The sequence below is a fragment of the Panthera uncia genome, chromosome A2, assembly GCF_023721935.1.
Source record: "Panthera uncia isolate 11264 chromosome A2, Puncia_PCG_1.0, whole genome shotgun sequence".
NCBI lineage: Eukaryota > Metazoa > Chordata > Mammalia > Carnivora > Felidae > Panthera > Panthera uncia.
This window is the reverse complement of record NC_064816.1, coordinates 52,217,860-52,234,652: the sequence shown is the minus strand read 5'-3', so window position 1 is coordinate 52,234,652 and position 16,793 is coordinate 52,217,860. Positions and strand designations below refer to the sequence as shown.

The 16,793-nt window shown below is 54.7% G+C and overlaps 1 protein-coding gene across 2 annotated transcripts in view; it reads left to right on the top strand.

Annotated features, from left to right (window-relative positions):
* PLXND1 (plexin D1) overlaps positions 1–12,591 on the top strand; it is a 59,456-nt gene extending 46,865 nt beyond the window's left edge. The window contains exons 21-36 of one of the 2 annotated variants that reach the window (XM_049641028.1): positions 1,530–1,637; positions 1,733–1,845; positions 2,738–2,800; positions 3,316–3,446; positions 3,828–4,026; positions 5,106–5,252; positions 5,452–5,608; positions 6,444–6,547; positions 6,631–6,694; positions 7,395–7,429; positions 7,701–7,805; positions 8,306–8,469; positions 9,639–9,786; positions 10,899–11,039; positions 11,200–11,274; positions 11,545–12,591. In XM_049641028.1, the coding sequence (XP_049496985.1) occupies positions 1,530–1,637; positions 1,733–1,845; positions 2,738–2,800; positions 3,316–3,446; positions 3,828–4,026; positions 5,106–5,252; positions 5,452–5,608; positions 6,444–6,547; positions 6,631–6,694; positions 7,395–7,429; positions 7,701–7,805; positions 8,306–8,469; positions 9,639–9,786; positions 10,899–11,039; positions 11,200–11,274; positions 11,545–11,661 (1,871 nt within the window). In that variant the 3' untranslated portion in view covers positions 11,662–12,591. Of the gene's footprint in view, positions 1–1,529; positions 1,638–1,732; positions 1,846–2,695; positions 2,801–3,315; positions 3,447–3,827; positions 4,027–5,105; positions 5,253–5,451; positions 5,609–6,443; positions 6,548–6,630; positions 6,695–7,394; positions 7,430–7,700; positions 7,806–8,305; positions 8,470–9,638; positions 9,787–10,898; positions 11,040–11,199; positions 11,275–11,544 lie in introns of both variants that reach the window. The other variant, XM_049641027.1, reaches the window with a different exon arrangement.
* Positions 12,592–16,793: the final 4,202 nt, after the last annotated feature.

Below are 16,793 nucleotides of genomic sequence, written 5' to 3'. Positions count from 1 at the left end.
CACGACCATGAGATCATGACCTGAACCAAAATCAAGAATCAGATGCTCAACAGACTGAGCCACCCAGACTGAGCAAGGTGTCACTTGCTATTTTTGGATGGAGTGTTCTGTATATATCTGTTAAGTTCAGCTGGTCCAGTGCGTCATTTAAGGATGATGTTTCCTTATTGATGTTCTGTGTTGTCTATCCATTGATGTAGGTGGGGTGTTAAATTCCCCGACTATTATTATGTTGTTGTCTGCTTCTCCATTTAGGGTTGTTAATATTGCCTTGTATATTTAGGTGCTTCCATGTTGGGTGCAGAAATATTTACAAATGTTATATTCTCTTGTTGGATTGACTCTGTTTTAAAATCTATTGTGTCTGATGGAAGTATTGCTACCTTAGCTTTTTTTACGTTTCCGTTTGCATGGAATATTCTTTTCACTTTTAGCCTGTGTCCCCACACTTCTGAAATGAGTCTCTCATGGGCAGCAGATAGATGCATCTTGTTTTTGTGTTGGTTTGTATCCGTTCATCCATGTCTTTTCATTGGAGAATTCAGTCCATTTATATTTAAAGTAATTATCGATAGGTACATACTTATTGCCATTTCATTATTTTCTGGCTATTTTTGTAGTTTTTCTCTGTTCCTTACTTCTTTTGCTCTCTTCCCTTGTGGTCTGACAGCTTTCTTTAGTGGTGTGCTTAGATTTTTTTCTTTTGTGTATTTTATATAAGTTTTTTCTTTGTGGTAACTGCAAGGTTCACATATAACATCTTAGGTTTATAACAGTTTCTTTAAAAAAATTTTTTTGATGTTTATTTTGGGAAGAGAGAGAGACAGAGCATGGGCAGGGGAGTGGAGGGGCAGAGGGAGAGGGAGGCACAGAATCCGAAGCAGACCCCAGGCTCTGAGCTGTCAGCACAGAGCCCGACACGGGGTTCAAACTCACGAACAGCGAGATCATGACCTGAACTGAAATCGCACACTTAACCAACTGAGCCACCCAGTCACCCCTATAACAACAGTCAAGTTGATATTAAGTCAATTTTGAGCACATTCCAGAGCTTTATATTTTTACTCTCCCCCATTTTATATTTTTGATGACACACTTTACATCTGTTTGTTTTATGTATCTCTTAGCTAATTGTCGTATTTTAATTAATTTTACTACTTTTGTCTTACTCTTCATACTTGCTTTCTAAGTGTTTGACCCACTACCTTTATTTTATAATGTTTACCACTAGTTTAAACACACACACACACACACACACACACACACACACCACTTCTTTTTATAAGAATGGGACATCAGAGTTATTTTCCAGGGCGTTCCCCAACCTTTTACCCTGTAGGAGTTTTCAGCCCACCAGGGAGGGGAGGACTGTCGGCCGGGGCAACCGTCCACCTTCCCACACCCTGCCCAGAGGAGCAGGAAGCCAGCAGGACCTCTCACTCCAGGCCCAGGCCCTGCACACTGCCATGTGCCGACAACTGTTTTCCAAAGGGCTTTCCAGGCCTGACCTGCCTCTCTACTGCCTGCAGCCCTGTTTGTCTTCTGTACCAAGAGCCGCCGTGCAGAGCGCTACTGGCAGAAGACTCTGCTGCAGATGGAGGAGATGGAATCTCAGATCCGAGAGGAAATCCGAAAAGGTAGTGGGTGGGGAGCATGCGGGACTGTGGACCTTGGCTTTCCCATCTGGGGAATGGGTTCAGGATCTACTCACAGCTCCCTGCCTATCCGCCAGGGTTTGCCGAGCTGCAGACAGACATGACTGATCTGACCAAGGAGCTGAACCGCAGCCAGGGCATCCCTTTCCTGGAGTATAAGCACTTTGTGACCCGCACCTTCTTCCCTAAGGTCAGCCGGCACCCTTGCCAGTCACCTCGGGGGTTCCTTGATCTCTTTCTGAGCCATGCCATCCTAGAGGGCACTTTTAAACAGATGGGAAAACTTGGTGCTATGTGGACCCCTTGAGCAATGCGTAACCTTCACGCACATTTATGGCAGCCCTGGCCACCTGCCCTCGCCTGCCAAGGGAGGGGTCCCAGTTTCTCCTCTCACTCTTCTTCTCTATTCATTTGATGTTTAACTGTCCATATGGAAGCCGGCTCTTAGCCCCAGTCTCCTGGCGGGTAGGGCCTGCCTCTCCCTTCACCAAGGGGGTTCTCCTAGCCCCCAGTGCCCCCCCCCCCCCAGCCTCTCTCAGCCCTGGTGGGCCCCTTTCCAGTCAGGCTTTTGGTTGCCAGGTCCCCTCCTCCTGCCCACGGGACTCTACCTCAAGCCTCCCACCCCTCTTTGCGTTCCAGGGGCTGCTGCCCTGTCCCCACCTTCCCGGGCCCAGCAAAAGCATATGTGCTGGTGTCCACTACCCTGCTTCTTGCCCTTCTGCACTGTTTACCCTGCAGCAGCCCAAACAAGTCCACGCTGTAGTTCCCGCTGGCCTCTCTGCGCTTTCTCCCGTTCCCCACTGAGCTGCTTTTGCTTCCTCTTAAGCCTTGTGCATTGCCACACCTCGTGTCGTGAGGTTCCACCCCTTCCTTTCCCCCATGAAGCCCCTTGGGTCTCTGGACCCTTAAGGCCCTGCGCATGGCCTACTGCCTCTTCTTCCCTGACAAGGCATCCCTTTGCATTTGTTGAGCGGCCCTTGTGTGCTGGTGAGGGGAGACGCAGCCCTGCTGAGATGCTGGGGGGTGGTCTGCCCCTACAGTGTTCCTCTCTCTATGAAGAACGTTATGTGCTGCCCTCCCAGACCCTCAACTCCCAGGGCAGTGCCCCGGTGCAGGAGACCCACCCATTGCTGGGAGAATGGAAGGTGAGTACCCCATGCAGGTGCATGACTTAGAGCCAACCTACCCCTCTTTGGGCCCCACTTTCCTGTTCATCTGATCCATGGGTCTGAATCACCAGGAGTTGGGAGGAGTCAGTTATTGCAAGATAGTGAGCCCTCCATCCCAGGAGGCATTCAAGTGTCCATTCACAGTGTGGTAAGTGCTGACCCTAAGCCAGGTAGTGAGGAGAGAGGATTGGGCCCTTCTGGACATCCCACTCCATCTGCTGCTTAGAGAATGGAAAATGAGAGGTTCTCATGTAGAAGGAATCTGGGTTACCTCCAGGCACCTTTGACCTTCTGTGAGCCCCATTTTTCAGCTCAGTTGAGCCATTATTCCCAGTCATGGGGAGTTAAGAGACCTCTACCATGAAAAGGTGGTGAGCTCCCCATCCCAGGAGGCATTCAAGGAGACATTCAGGGCATTATAAGTGCTGACTCCTAGGCCTGGTAGAGGCACCAAATCCCTGTGGACTCCCCAGCACCAATTGCTTCCGCAGATCCCGGAAAGCTGCCGGCCCAACATGGAAGAGGGGATTAGCCTGTTCTCCTCATTGCTCAACAATAAGCACTTCCTCATTGTTTTCGTGCATGCGCTGGAGCAGCAGAAAGACTTTGCAGTGCGTGACAGGTCAGGCTGCAAGGCTCTGGGAGAGGGACAGGGGCCTGTCAGAGGCCACACAGCCCGTCCTGTGTTGGCTGGGGCAGTTTGCAAATCACCTTGCCTGCTAGGCAATGGGCATCTACCCAGCACCAGGCCCTTTCCTGACTTTTCTGGGCCTGGATGCCCAAGGTCTAGGCTCATGGGCACAGCGGTTACTGTGGATGCTAGAGAAAGTGGCCCTTTGTCCAGGTGGGTTTGAGCTGTGCCCACCATCTGCCAGGCACCACCCACACAGGCATACCTGGGCTCGCCAGGCCCACAAGGCAACACCGGCACCCCCTCCCCCCACTCCTCAGATCCCAGGGCCTCCGGGTGCAGCCAGTGCTGATGCCCCACACCCACCCGCAGGTGCAGCCTGGCCTCCCTGCTGACCATCGCGCTCCACGGCAAGCTCGAGTACTACACGGGCATCATGAAGGAGCTGCTGGTGGACCTCATCGACGCCTCGGCTGCCAAGAACCCTAAGCTCATGTTGCGGCGCACGGAGTCTGTGGTTGAGAAGATGCTCACCAACTGGATGTCCATCTGCATGTACAGCTGTCTGCGGGTGAGGGGGGCGGAACTGCACCACCAGGGCAGCGGGGACCACCACCTCCCAAGCCCATGTCACGTCAACTCTGTCATCTCTGTGCAGATGAGGAAAGAGGGGCTCAGGGAGCAGGGAGAGTCCTGGAGGGTCCATTATACAGACAGGGGAACTGAGGCTCAGGGAAGACCTGACCCGGCTTCCTGTAGGGGCTCGGAGCAAGTTCAGGGCGGAGACTGACACCGGGCTTTGTTCTGGAAGATTGTTGTCTTGGTCATCAAACCCTCCCTTGTGTGCCTTTGGGCCACAGCTCTGAGTTCACATGATAAATCAGGCCCAGTCCCAGCCCTTAAGATTCCCCCAGGCTTAGAGCGGACAGGTGTGGAAATGGCAATTAAAATACAGAGCGATAAATGCCACACAGTGGCACTCCACCACCGATGCCTTGGACCTGGTTAGAGGGCTCAAGGTGGCTTCCTGGAAGAGGCGACCCTAAGCTCGGGTCTGAGGGCTTAGCAGGAGGGTTGGGGTATGAGGCCCAGCCTGTCCCAAGACTCTCTCTACTCACCAGCTTGTGATTTGACACCACATTCCATGTTCTAGTTCTCCCTAAAGGCACCCTGGGTGGCTTAGCAGAGTCACGGGCCTGGGAGCCAGCTGATCTGGGGGCTCGAGTCTAGCTCTACCACCTCCCCACTGGGTGACCCTGGGAAGGTTGATTGTCCTCTCTGAGCCTCAGCAGCGAGGGGGATATCCCATGCCTGGAAGAGTTGCTGGGATGACCAAATGAATGTGCCTGCCCCCAGACAGTGGTTTTCCACCTTAGAATCCATGGAGACACAGGGGGCAGGAAGGGGTGTAATACACAGGAAGCAGGGAGATGTGGGGAGAATGACACCAGGATCCAAAAGGAGGACGTTACACAGTGTGGAGGTGTTAGCAGAAGGGGTGGTGAAGGCATTCCAGGTGGGGGCCACAGCATGGCCAAAGGCTTGAGACCTGGAACATGGAGGGTGGGCAGGGAGGCAGTGTGGGCTGGGCTGGGCTGGGCAGGCTGGGCTGGGCAGGCTGGGCCTCTGACAGCCCTGTGCACACCCCAGGAAACAGTTGGGGAGCCATTTTTCCTGCTCCTGTGCGCCATCAAGCAGCAGATCAACAAGGGCTCCATTGATGCCATCACAGGCAAGGCCCGCTACACACTCAACGAGGAGTGGCTGCTGCGGGAGAACATTGAGGCCAAGCCCCGGGTAAGTTGGGCGGGACCAGGGCAGCTAGCTGGGCAGCAAGGTGGGAACCATCTCCCAGGCTGACTGGGAGGGGAACCCGCATGCCCGGAGCATCCTGACCTTAATCGTGACCCAGCCACCCTGGGCAAGCTGTTGCCTTGCCTGGGCCCTGGGTAGCGATGGAAGGGACTTGCTGACTGTCTTCTCTTGTCTCATGCAGAACCTGAACGTGTCCTTCCAGGGCTGTGGCATGGACTCGCTGAGTGTGCGGGCCATGGACACAGACACGCTGACACAGGTCAAAGAGAAGATTCTGGAAGCCTTCTGCAAGAATGTGCCCTACTCTCAGTGGCCACGTGCGGAGGACGTTGACCTCGGTGGGCAAGGGCCGGGTGGCAGGCCTTAGCCTTTGGGCTGCTCCAGCGGGAGCTGTCCCTTGCCTTGGTTGTATACTCCTTTCAGTTAGTGAATGTACGTTAACTGAGGCACCAGGGACATGGAGATGGATGATCAGACAAGATGCCCATCACCAGGGAGCGCCTATTCTGGCAGGGAGACGGGTACTGCAGTGTGAGCAAGCTGCAAACAACAGCAAAAAGTATTCAGGAAAGGCTTCCTCAAGGAGGGGGAGTTGGAGTGGGTTTTGAAAGATACATAGGAGTTCTAGTTAGACCAAAAAGCTGAGAACATTCGTTCTATGACCACAGGCTTTTCATAGCACCTGGTCTGTCCAGGCCCTGTTCCAAGTACCAGGTTGTGATGATAAATAGGTGCTAGGTGCAGTGACTGTTCACAGCAGGTTGCTCGCCAGGGCTGGTAGGCCGGGGCCAGGATAGGGTAGGTGATGAGGTTGGGCAGGCACTCAGTCACCCAGATCCTGGAAGGGCAGAGTCCGTACCTAAGGACAGTGGGGTCATGGAAGGTATGTGATCCCTTTCACACGTGGTACCTTTTCTTATTTCATTGGCATTAATAAAGTAACAATGTCAAAGATGAGGACATTTCTAAACCTGCTCTGTGCCCACCATACCCTCTCCTCTGGATCTTTTTCCTCCTCCCCATTCTACAGATGGAAAAATAGAGGCTCAGAGAGAGGCATGGCTTGCCCTGGGTTCCACAGAGAGAGCAAGAGACCTCTCACTGGGGGGCCCAGGCTGGTGCTGGGCCCTCCAGCCAGCTCCCCGCCCCTGACACCCTGCTCCCTGCCCCCAGAGTGGTTCGCCTCGAGCACACAGAGCTATATCCTCCGGGACCTGGACGACACATCTGTGGTGGAAGATGGCCGCAAGAAGCTCAACACACTGGCCCACTACAAGGTGAGGGCCCCGGCCCCACCCATCCCCCACTTCCACCCTCTCTAACTTCTGACCTCTGACCTCAGCCTCTCCCCTCCTATCAGATCCCCGAAGGTGCCTCCCTGGCCATGAGCCTCACAGACAAGAAGGACAACACACTGGGCCGAGGTAGCACCTGTGGACATGGGGAGGGTGTCTAGGCCAGGCCTGGGCTCTTTCTGAGCAGTCATCATAGGGAACCTGAGGCTTTAAGAGGCAGGGCTGGGCCGGACTATGGTCTCCTTGGTTGGGGCAAGGGCCAGGCCAGCCCCTCTGCCCCAGTACTGCTTGGGCAGGGCCTGTGGCCAGGCCTCCTCAGGCTAGTATCCTGCGGGCAGCCAGAGAGAGGCCCCAAAAGGGCGGGATGTGGTTTCAAGAGGTCTGGGCAGCTGCCAGGCTGGAGGGGGAGCTGGTCTGCCCATCTGGGCTTCAGGCTGTGTCCCTGCCTCAATTCCACCCCCCATCCACACCCTCAGGCTCCCAGGCCCATCTGCCAGGCATGGGGTCCTCAGCTCCCTTCATCTCAGGGCCCCTCCTGAGGTCAGGAGCAGGACCTTGGGCCTGTCCCCACAGCTTAGGAGGTCTGGGTTGGGCAGTGGAGGGGGTGAGGGCAGCCAGCCTTTTCCCCTCTGAGGGTCTTCCCCCTGTCCATGTGTTGACTCTCTCTCTGTCCCTCTGTTTCTCCTTTCTCATATGTGTCTGTTTCTCACTGCCTCTATCTCATTCTCGGTGTCTCTCTGGATCTCTCTCTCTCTGCCTCTCTCCATCTTAATGTCTCCATTTCTGTCTCCCCTCCTCTCTCTTATTTATTGTGTTTTCCATCTCACAGTGAAAGACTTGGACACGGAGAAGTATTTCCATCTGGTAAGTGCCTGGCCTCTGGCCCTGGGGGCGCCCGCCCTCACCGGGTGTGGACTTGGCTTCCTGCCACCCTAGGCCTCTGGGGAAAACATTCCCAGCCCTGGGAAAGGCTGGGGACTAGGGAGCAGGGGATAGGTCCCAGAATCACCCTCATCCCTTGGGTACCACAAAGCGCATGTGGAGCCAGGTACCTGTGGGTTGTAGGATTAGACCACCCACAGGATGGCCAAGGGTGGTACCAGGTGCTGGACTGGCCCCCTTCCCGGCCTCCTAGGTGTTGCCCACGGATGAGCTGGCAGAGCCCAAGAAGTCCCACCGACAGAGCCACCGCAAGAAGGTGCTACCAGAGATCTACCTGACTCGCCTGCTGTCCACCAAGGTGGGCCTCACCTCTCCTCCCCGTCAACGGGCCAGCTATGTGCACATGCCTGGGTATGGTGGGGGGGTAGAGTTCTGTGGGGGCAGAAGGGCTCCCTGCACGAGAGGCTGAGGGCTTTGTGCTGCTCCTGGGGAGTGATTTGCTCATAGCCATGAAAGGTGCCTAACAACTTCTGTATTAGCCAAAGTAACAGGGCAGCAGAGGCCCAGAGGGGTCAGTACTGCCCCCAAGGTCACATAGCTCAGGTGGCCTTACTCATTCCCCGCTTTGTGCTCCAGTATCTGGATTAGTCCTTTCAGTACCCCTGGGAGGAGAATTTCACTAACCTATTTCACAGACAAGAAAACCAAGGTCCAGAGAAGTTAGGTGACCAGCCTGATAGTATTATGGCTTTCCCATTCGCCATCCCAAGCACTCCGAGCTCCCTGAAGCTAGGAGAGGTGCACACTCCCCTCCCCACATGGCCCTGGGCTGACCGTAGCCACCCCACTCCTCTGCAGGGCACACTGCAGAAGTTTCTGGATGACCTGTTCAAGGCCATCCTGAGCATCCGTGAAGACAAGCCGCCACTGGCCGTCAAGTACTTCTTTGACTTCCTGGAGGAGCAGGCTGAGAAGAGGGGGATCTCAGATCCTGACACTCTGCACATATGGAAGACCAACAGGTTGGTGGGCCAATGGTGTGTGGGCGGCGGGCAGGCAGGGAGGGATGTGCAGCTTCATTGTTTCAACGTGGGCAGCAATAGTGCAGCAGTTCAGACCCTGGTCTCTCAGTCCACCTGCCTGGATTCAGTTCCTCTTTTGCCGCTCCCTAGCTGTGTGACTTTGGATAAGTGACTTCACCTCCCTGTGCTTTAGTATTCCCAGCTGTAAAACCAGGGCAATAAAAGTGATCCACCTTAATTGTAAGAATTAACTAAAAGCAAGCATTGTATAAGTTTTGTCCTTACCATCATTTCTCTCTTCCACCCCTCTTGGGCGGGTACCCTCAGCTCCATTTGACAGATGAGAAGCACAAGGCTCACAGAGCAGTGCCCACCCAAGATCACACAGCCCTTGCAGTGGCAGAACCGGGCTCAAAACCACGAGATCTGACTCCTATACCCAGTTCATAGCCTTCCTTTAAGGCTTTCCAGGTCACAGAACCCCACAACTTGTTGAAAATTTCAGCCTGAACCTCAGTAAAAATGATGCCTACAAGTTTCTGTGCAGCTGCAGGGGCTTCTCAGACCTCTGGGGGAGGGTCCTCCACTCCAAGCTGCTGAGTCAGTGGGTGGCCCTGGGGTGGGGGCACTACCAACCCTCTCTGGCCTCCTGAGACCAAGGCCAAATATCCAGGCCCTGCCCTCCCTCAGCCCTTTCTGGCTGCTCAGTGGCCCCAGCTAATGGTGGACTTCCTGCTGCCGTGCAAGGGCTGGGAGGAGGAGCCATGTGCTGCCAGGCAGGGCAGGGTTGGGGGGGGTTTCTTCTAATGAGAACCAGGACTTGGCTTGAGGCTCCCTTGTGAGAGCAGAAGGTTCTGTGGGGGGTTGGGAGCGGGTATGAAGGTAGCCTGGGCCTGCAGCCCCTGCCCCAGTGTCCTGCCCGCTGCATGCCAGAAACCTGGCTCTTGGCCCCTCAGCTGCTACAGTTGGCAGAGATGGTCATCAACCCTATTTATGGATGAGCAAACGGAGGTTCCGTCTTGGGTCTAAGCCCCTCTGGCCTTGGGGGGGGCAGGGGGTAAAGCCAGCCTGTCCTCTGGGCCTGGCTGCCTCCCTCCTTCGAACCCCTCAACGACCACTTCCTTTGCTGCCCCACCCCTCACCCCACCTCCATCACTCCCATCCCATAGCCTTCCTCTCCGGTTCTGGGTAAACATTCTGAAGAACCCCCAGTTTGTCTTTGACATTGACAAGACAGACCACATCGACGCCTGCCTCTCCGTCATCGCTCAGGCTTTCATTGATGCCTGCTCCATCTCCGACCTCCAGCTGGGCAAGGTCTGCTGCTCCTGGGGCGGGCAGCCTACTGTCAGAGTGGGAGGAGGGTGCCCAGGTGGGGTGCATGGGCCTCAGATCTTCCTGGGAGAGAAACCCAAGGAGCTCATGGCTGGGGCGAAGGGGCGGTGGTGGGGACATGGGATGAGCAGGGATGTTCCAACAGAGGCAGGTGCCCAGAAACTGGCCCCTGTGGTCAGAAACCCTGCACCTGCCTCAGGTGTGCCCAGCACCACCTTCTAACATTTAGGCCATAGGGCCAGGCCCGGGGAAGCCAGTATCAATGTGGGAAACCTGCTTGGTCAGGTACAGTATCATGAAGGAATCAGCCAGGCTCCAAGTAGCAGTCCTGATGGTCAAGAGCCTCTGAGTGGGCACTGAGTGAAAGAGTGGGCAGAGGGGAACAGGTGACCAAGACCTCTGAGATGCACACAGGAGGGATATCCCCAAGAGCTCTGCAGGGGGAGGATCCGGCTGGTTTTAGAGAGTGGAGAGGAGGGAGAACTGCATTCTAGGCAGAGGAAACTACCTGGCCAGGGGCAGGGAGGCGGGGGACAATGCTGGCTGCTGTGAACATTAACGAGATGGTATAATTAGACCAGGCACTACAGGATGGCGGGTGCACGGCCCTACCTTCAGCCCATGACTTTCAGAGGCCATGAGAGAGAATGCCATCACTTCTCACATACGGTCTGCGTAGGCAGGATGCCCGTGACAAAGAACTGGGAGCGTACTTGGCGCGTTTCGCTTTCAGGCGTTGGAAACATGCAGTGGGAAATATTCCACTGAGCCAGCAATCGGGCTTCCAACAATCTTAGCCACCAAGACCCATAACCCTAAGCGAGGATACAAACGGAACAGCCAGCGTGCGACAAAGAGCTGGCACAGAGCCTGTGCACTTTTCCCCCTAAAGGGAGTGGTTCCCCCTTCAGTCCCATAGAAAATAGGGCAGGGGTTCCATGCCAAAGGGCAGCACTGGGAGGGGGCAAAGAGCCCCTGGTCCAAAGTGATGGGGCCCTTTGTGTGGCCGACGGACGAGGGCTTGTCCAGAAACAGACAGATCTGGTCTCCGCCCGCCGCCTTATCCGCCCGCCGCCCCACTCCTCTCTGCCCAGGATTCTCCGACCAACAAGCTCCTCTATGCCAAGGAGATTCCTGAGTACCGGAAGATCGTGCAGCGCTATTACAAGCAGATCCACGACATGACGCCGCTCAGCGAGCAGGAGATGAACGCGCACCTGGCTGAGGAGTCGCGGGTGCGGCGGGCTCCAGAGGGGCCCTGTGGGCTCGGGACCTGACCCCCAAGGAGGGGCTGTGGGAAGCTGGAGGCTTGTGTGGAAGCGTTGGGGCTGGGCCAGGGGCTGTTTTGAAGGGTGGGTTAACCACCCCTCCCCACTTCCACCTGCTTCCTTACAGAAATACCAGAACGAGTTCAACACCAACGTGGCCATGGCTGAGATCTACAAATATGCCAAGAGGTATCGCACACAGGTGAGCACCCCTGCGGGTCTGGGGTCATGGCGCCCCCCCCCCCGGCCCCACCCCGCCCCTGCTTTCTGCCCTGCCCACCTGCACTCTGCTCAGGAAAACCCCAGGAAAGTTTCCTGCTCAAGTATTCACATCCCAGGACATTTGTGCTTTAGGTATTGGTTGCCAGCAGTAGAAATCAGGCAGCGAGTAGATTGTTCCCCCACTGTGGTGGGAGCCTCTGGGGCCCAGGGCCTCGGGCTGTGACCCAGCTGCCCCCTACTTCCCTGTCAGATCATGACTGCCTTGGAGGCGAACCCCACTGCCCGGAGGACCCAGCTGCAACACAAGTTTGAGCAGGTGGTGGCTCTGATGGAGGACAACATCTATGAGTGCTACAGTGAGGCCTGAGCCTGTGGGAGACGGTGCTGGGGAGGGACACGCTGCCCTCGACTTCACTTTGATCCCCGTGCCTCTGCGGCTGGGAAATGACTGAGCAGAGTCAGCTTCTGGGGAGGGGGGAATGGAAGGGCCCCTCTGAGCCTGGCAGAGGAACCCCCCAGCCCTGGCCCCTTGGGCACCTCTCTCTGGCCTCTCCACCTGCCCCCAGACCCGATCTCTGGGCTGGGGACTTGAAAGCTGCAGCTAGTGCCTGGTAAGGCTCCTGCCGCCCACCCACCCCCAGCCCCCGCCCCCTGCCAGCACAGCCTGGCCAGAGCCTCCCCACCCCCAGCTCTGCCACCACCACCACTGCTGCTGAAGCCCTGCCCTACATGGCCCAGCGCCCTCAAGCAGAGCCCCCCGGCCCAGAGGCCGCAGCCGGAAACACTACCTCATCCAATGTGGCAGAGGGGAGGCCTCCTTGCACCAGCCCTGGATCGGTTTCTGCGTCGACCGCCACAATGTTGTCTCCGTCTGCTGTCACCCAGAGAGGACTCTGGTGGCACACGGTTTCAAGCGGTGTCAGACTGTGGTTGCTTGAGCGGCTGCTGGTGGAGTGGGCAGTGCCCACGGCCCGTGGGCAGGCTCCGTGGGCTTTCCCACAAGCTGGGGCGGGCAGAGGACGAGGGGACAGGTGCTGAAGGGAGGGGAGGGGGCTAAGTTGCACCAAGGCTGTAGCTGGGCTACTTGATCTTGCTGGAAGTGTTTCTAAAGATAGCACCACTTTTTTTTTTTTTTTAAAGCTTTTATATATTAAAAAACTTCTCACGCGCCAACTGTGAATAGCTGCCGCTTGTGCAGAGGACCTGGGGAGGGGTCCCTAGGGGCTCCCAACATAACACTGGAAATGACTGTTCCAGAGGACAGGCAGACCTGGCAGAGACCCCCCCCCCCCCCCCCCCAAAGGCCTGAAAAAAAAAAAAATCACCCATTCTGTTCCTGTCAGAAGCAACCCTCCGTGGCTGACCCGGCTCCCCCTGCAGCAGACCCAGCCAGCACTGGGACTGGCTCCGAGCCCGTGGGGGCTGGGCTGGAGGGGGTGGCTGGGAAGCTCTGGAACCTTCTTTATAATAAAAGCCTGATGGGAAAACCTGCGTGGGCTCCAGCCTTTATCCTGAGATGGCCAAGGAGGGAAAGGTGAGCTTGTAGTAGAAAGGAGAGGGCAGCCAGGTTTAGAGCCCTGCCTCCGCCATCCTCATTCACAATCTTGGGCAGATACCTTAGTTCTGCGAAGGCAATGGCAAGATTCAGTGGGACAATGTCTGCTTGCTCTGGGCCTGACCCATAGCCGACCTTCCTGAGCTTGGAGGGCATCCATGGGACCTCCAGGAAGATGTCATAGCTGCCATGTGGGTCCTGCTCCTACCTACCTTTAGAACAGGCCTGTGAGGAACAGGATATTATGCCCATTTTACAGATGTAGAAACTGACTCTCAATGCAGTGGAGGAATTCCACCCCCCACCCCCGCAGGTCGTATAGCCAGGGAGCAGCAAAGTGGGGACACAAACCAGGTTGCACAGCCTATTCTTCTCTTTTGTGCTTCCTCCAGGCGGTCTCCACAGTGGACCCCAAATGGGTGGGGAGGTCAAGGTGACTGTCCTAGGAAGACAGCTGATATTTACACATGCCCCTTGAATATCTCATCAATCTTGAAAACCCCGTTTTTTCACGTGAGGAAATACGCAGTTTCCCCAAGGCCGGTGTAACCCTGGACTGTTTCCATTGGGGCAATCTGTTCCTCACAGCAGTTAACCTTCCTCAGGGTCAGCACTGCCACAGAACCCCCGGCCCACCCTGCTGGCTCAGGGCCGAAGCTGTTGGGGGGGTGTGTGTGTGTGTTCAATGCCATCCCCCGGGAAAGGGTCATTAGCAAACTGGCTCCCAATTAGAAGCTACTCAAGTTAATTATTTTTCCGTCATAATGGGGAAGAAACTAAGCATACATTTATCAAGAATAAGAACTAGGACAGAAAAATTCATACAATTGAAACAAAATCCCACAAATACCGGTTCTAGAATTAATGAGAACAGAGAAGTGAGAAAAGAAAAATAAACAATTTTTAGCTTTAAAAATAGCCTTTTCCTGTACTGGCTTCGGGGTGGGGACAGATTCTTTATCTTTTCAAATTTTCTATTCTGAGCACTGATTCCTTTTTATTAAGCAGATTTTCTAAGTTATTGACACATTTGATAGGGATTTTTTTTTTTTTTGGTGTGATTTGTGAACACAGGTTTCCTGCAGAAATGTCAGGAAGTACAAAAAGCACTTAGAAAATAAAGCTATGCGAACCCACCCAAGGTCAATGTCTCAGAGAATGTCGGTCCAGATTGTGTGCCTGCCTGGGTCGGGGGCTGAATAAAATTCGGGACCAGGGTGTACACACCATTTTGTAACCTGCCTTTCCCCCATGCAACAATATGTCAGTAACATCTTTCTGTGTCATTAAATATTCTGCAGCCTGTTTTCATGCCTGATTAACATGCAATTCCTTCTTGAAGTTTCACAACACATTTGCACATGGAGGAAAGCTCTGGTTTCTGGGGTCATTTCTCAACACAGAAGGTGGGCAACTTCTGTGAATTGTCCACAGTTCTTATCTGGGGCCCTGAAGACTTGCCTTGCAGCCTCAGGAGTGTCTTCACTGTCCGAGGGTCATGGGAGGTGGAGATCTTCAGCGCAGTGTCCTCAAGCGGGGAGGAGACTCGTCTGTGTCTCATGGGTACTGGATGCTGTCTGGCCTCTGCCAGGCCAGGAATGCTAACCCGCTCCTAGCTCGTGGAGTTGTGAGGCCCCGGAATGCCGCCCCAGAGCCTGGCCGGGTGCCTCCCACAACCCCCTGCCAAACCATGAAAGGAGCAGAGGCACAACCAGACCCTCTCCAAGGAAAGTGCCGGCCCAGCCCCTGCCATCTGCTCAAAGTACCCTCGGGGCCCTGCTGGCAGCCACACTACAGATACCTCCCTGGGGAGGCTGTCAGCACAGCTAGAAAAAGCCTCATGTGGGATTCGAGGAAGGAGGGTAGGGTTTTGAAAGAGCAGGGACAGGAAGGGAACTGCCTCATGCCCCATGCTGGCCTGCCTCAGTTTCCCTTTGACTCCCATCTGCCCTCTTTCCCAATTCCTGTCCAGTTTACCTCCCTCTCCCTTCTAACTCACCCATTCTTTCTCTGCCCTGCCTGTGCTCAGTGGTCACCACTTTGAACACGTCTCTGCAGCCTCCTGCCCGAACCAAGTCCTCACCCCAGGAAATTGTCACTGTCGAGTTACCAGGCGGTGTGGACCCCAAACTGTAGACTCATCAGTGACCCCTTTCTTACATCCAACCCTTCAGCAAATTCCATGCACCTGTCTTAAACTTTTACCCAGAATCCACCACTTCTAAGCCCTCCCCTCACCTGGACCCCTGCTGCAGGAGCGGGCCTCCCACTGCTGCCCGTGTCCCTTGCTGTCACTCTGCTGCTCAGGACCCTCTAATGGCTCCTCCTCACAATTACAACGAAAACCAACGAAACCCAAAGTTCTTACCCTGGTTTACAAGGCCCTTCCTGGTCTAGCCCTGGTCTACCCTGCAGTCCTTGTCATGGTTATCTACTGCCACATAACAAATCACCCCAATGCTCAGGGGCTTAAAACAACAGCATTTATTTACAGTGGTTCCCCCTTCTCTGCGGGGGATGCATTCCAAGACCTCCAGTGGATGCCTGAAACTGCACAGTATGAACCCTATATATACTGTGTACCTTTCTAGACGTACATTCCCTTGATAAAGTGTAATTTATAAAGTGGGCACAGTAAGAGATCAACAAGTAATAACAGAGCCATTATAATACTATACTATGATAAGAATTATGTGAATGTTGTCTCTCAAAATAACTTCTTGTGATGATGGGAGATGATAAAAGGCCCATGTGGTGAGATGAAGTCAGCGAATGACGTAGGCACCCTGACGTAGCATGAGATGACTATCGACCTTCAGCTAATAGGTCAGAAAGATCACCTGTCTCCGGAGCATGGATGACCACAGGTACATGAAACCACACAGAGCGAAAGCGCAGATAAGGGGACACTACTGTCCGTTGCCTGTGCATCTGCAATTGGGACAGGGTTCGGCCATGGTGTCAACCGAGGCAGCTAACTACAGCCAGAAGTTCTGGATCCAAGGGGGCACACTCCTACGACTGGCAAACTGGTCAGGGATTGCAGCTGGGGCTGAAAACTGGGATGCCTCTGTTCCTTTCCACTGGCTGCTTGGGCTTTCCCACAGCATTGTGGTGGAGTTCTAAGGGCAACTATCAAAACCAAAACCAAAACCAACACTACACACAGGGAGTAGGAGCTGCCAGTCTCTTAAGATCTGGGCCCAGAAAGCATCATAATGTCCTTTCCATTATATTCTACTGTTCAAGCAATCACAGAGCCCAGATTTAAAGGGCAGGGACGTAGACTTCACCTCTCCATGGGAAGAGTCTCACAAATGTCACAGCACCCTGGACCTCATCTCCCATTACTGCCCCCTCATTGGACTTGAGCCACACGGACCTTCCTCCAGCTCTTTGAGCCTGTCAAGCATGCTCCCACCGCCAGGCCTTTGCTTCTCCCCTCCTTCTGCTGATTAGAACAGGGCACTGCTAGGCATTGAATCGTCTCTGGCTGCTCTCAGCAACTCAAACCCACCTCTCTGCAGCCAGAGGGCTCTTTCTGAACACACACCACTTTAGTCTCCCCCCCTTGCCTATAACCCTCCCTGGTACTCCACTGCCTCCAGGAGAAAGTCTACCTTCCCTCGTCTCCCCCAACCCTCACCCTTACCCCCACTTCATGCTCCTCTCAGAGCCACAAACCCCTTCCTTCTACCACAATGTCCAGCCCCACCTCACATGCTGGGTCCTCTGCCTGCAGCATCCTTCCCCTCAGCTGTCTCCTGCTCATCCTTTAAGACCAAAAGCTGCCTCCTCCAGGAAGCAGTCCCAGATATCAGGCTGGGTTTAACACCCTTTCTGTGCCTCCACAGGTCTTGAACCCTTTACATTGTACAACCTGTCTCCCTGCAGGACAGGAGTTCCTACCTGGGCCCAAGCCCCAGACGGCCAAATCCTTGGAC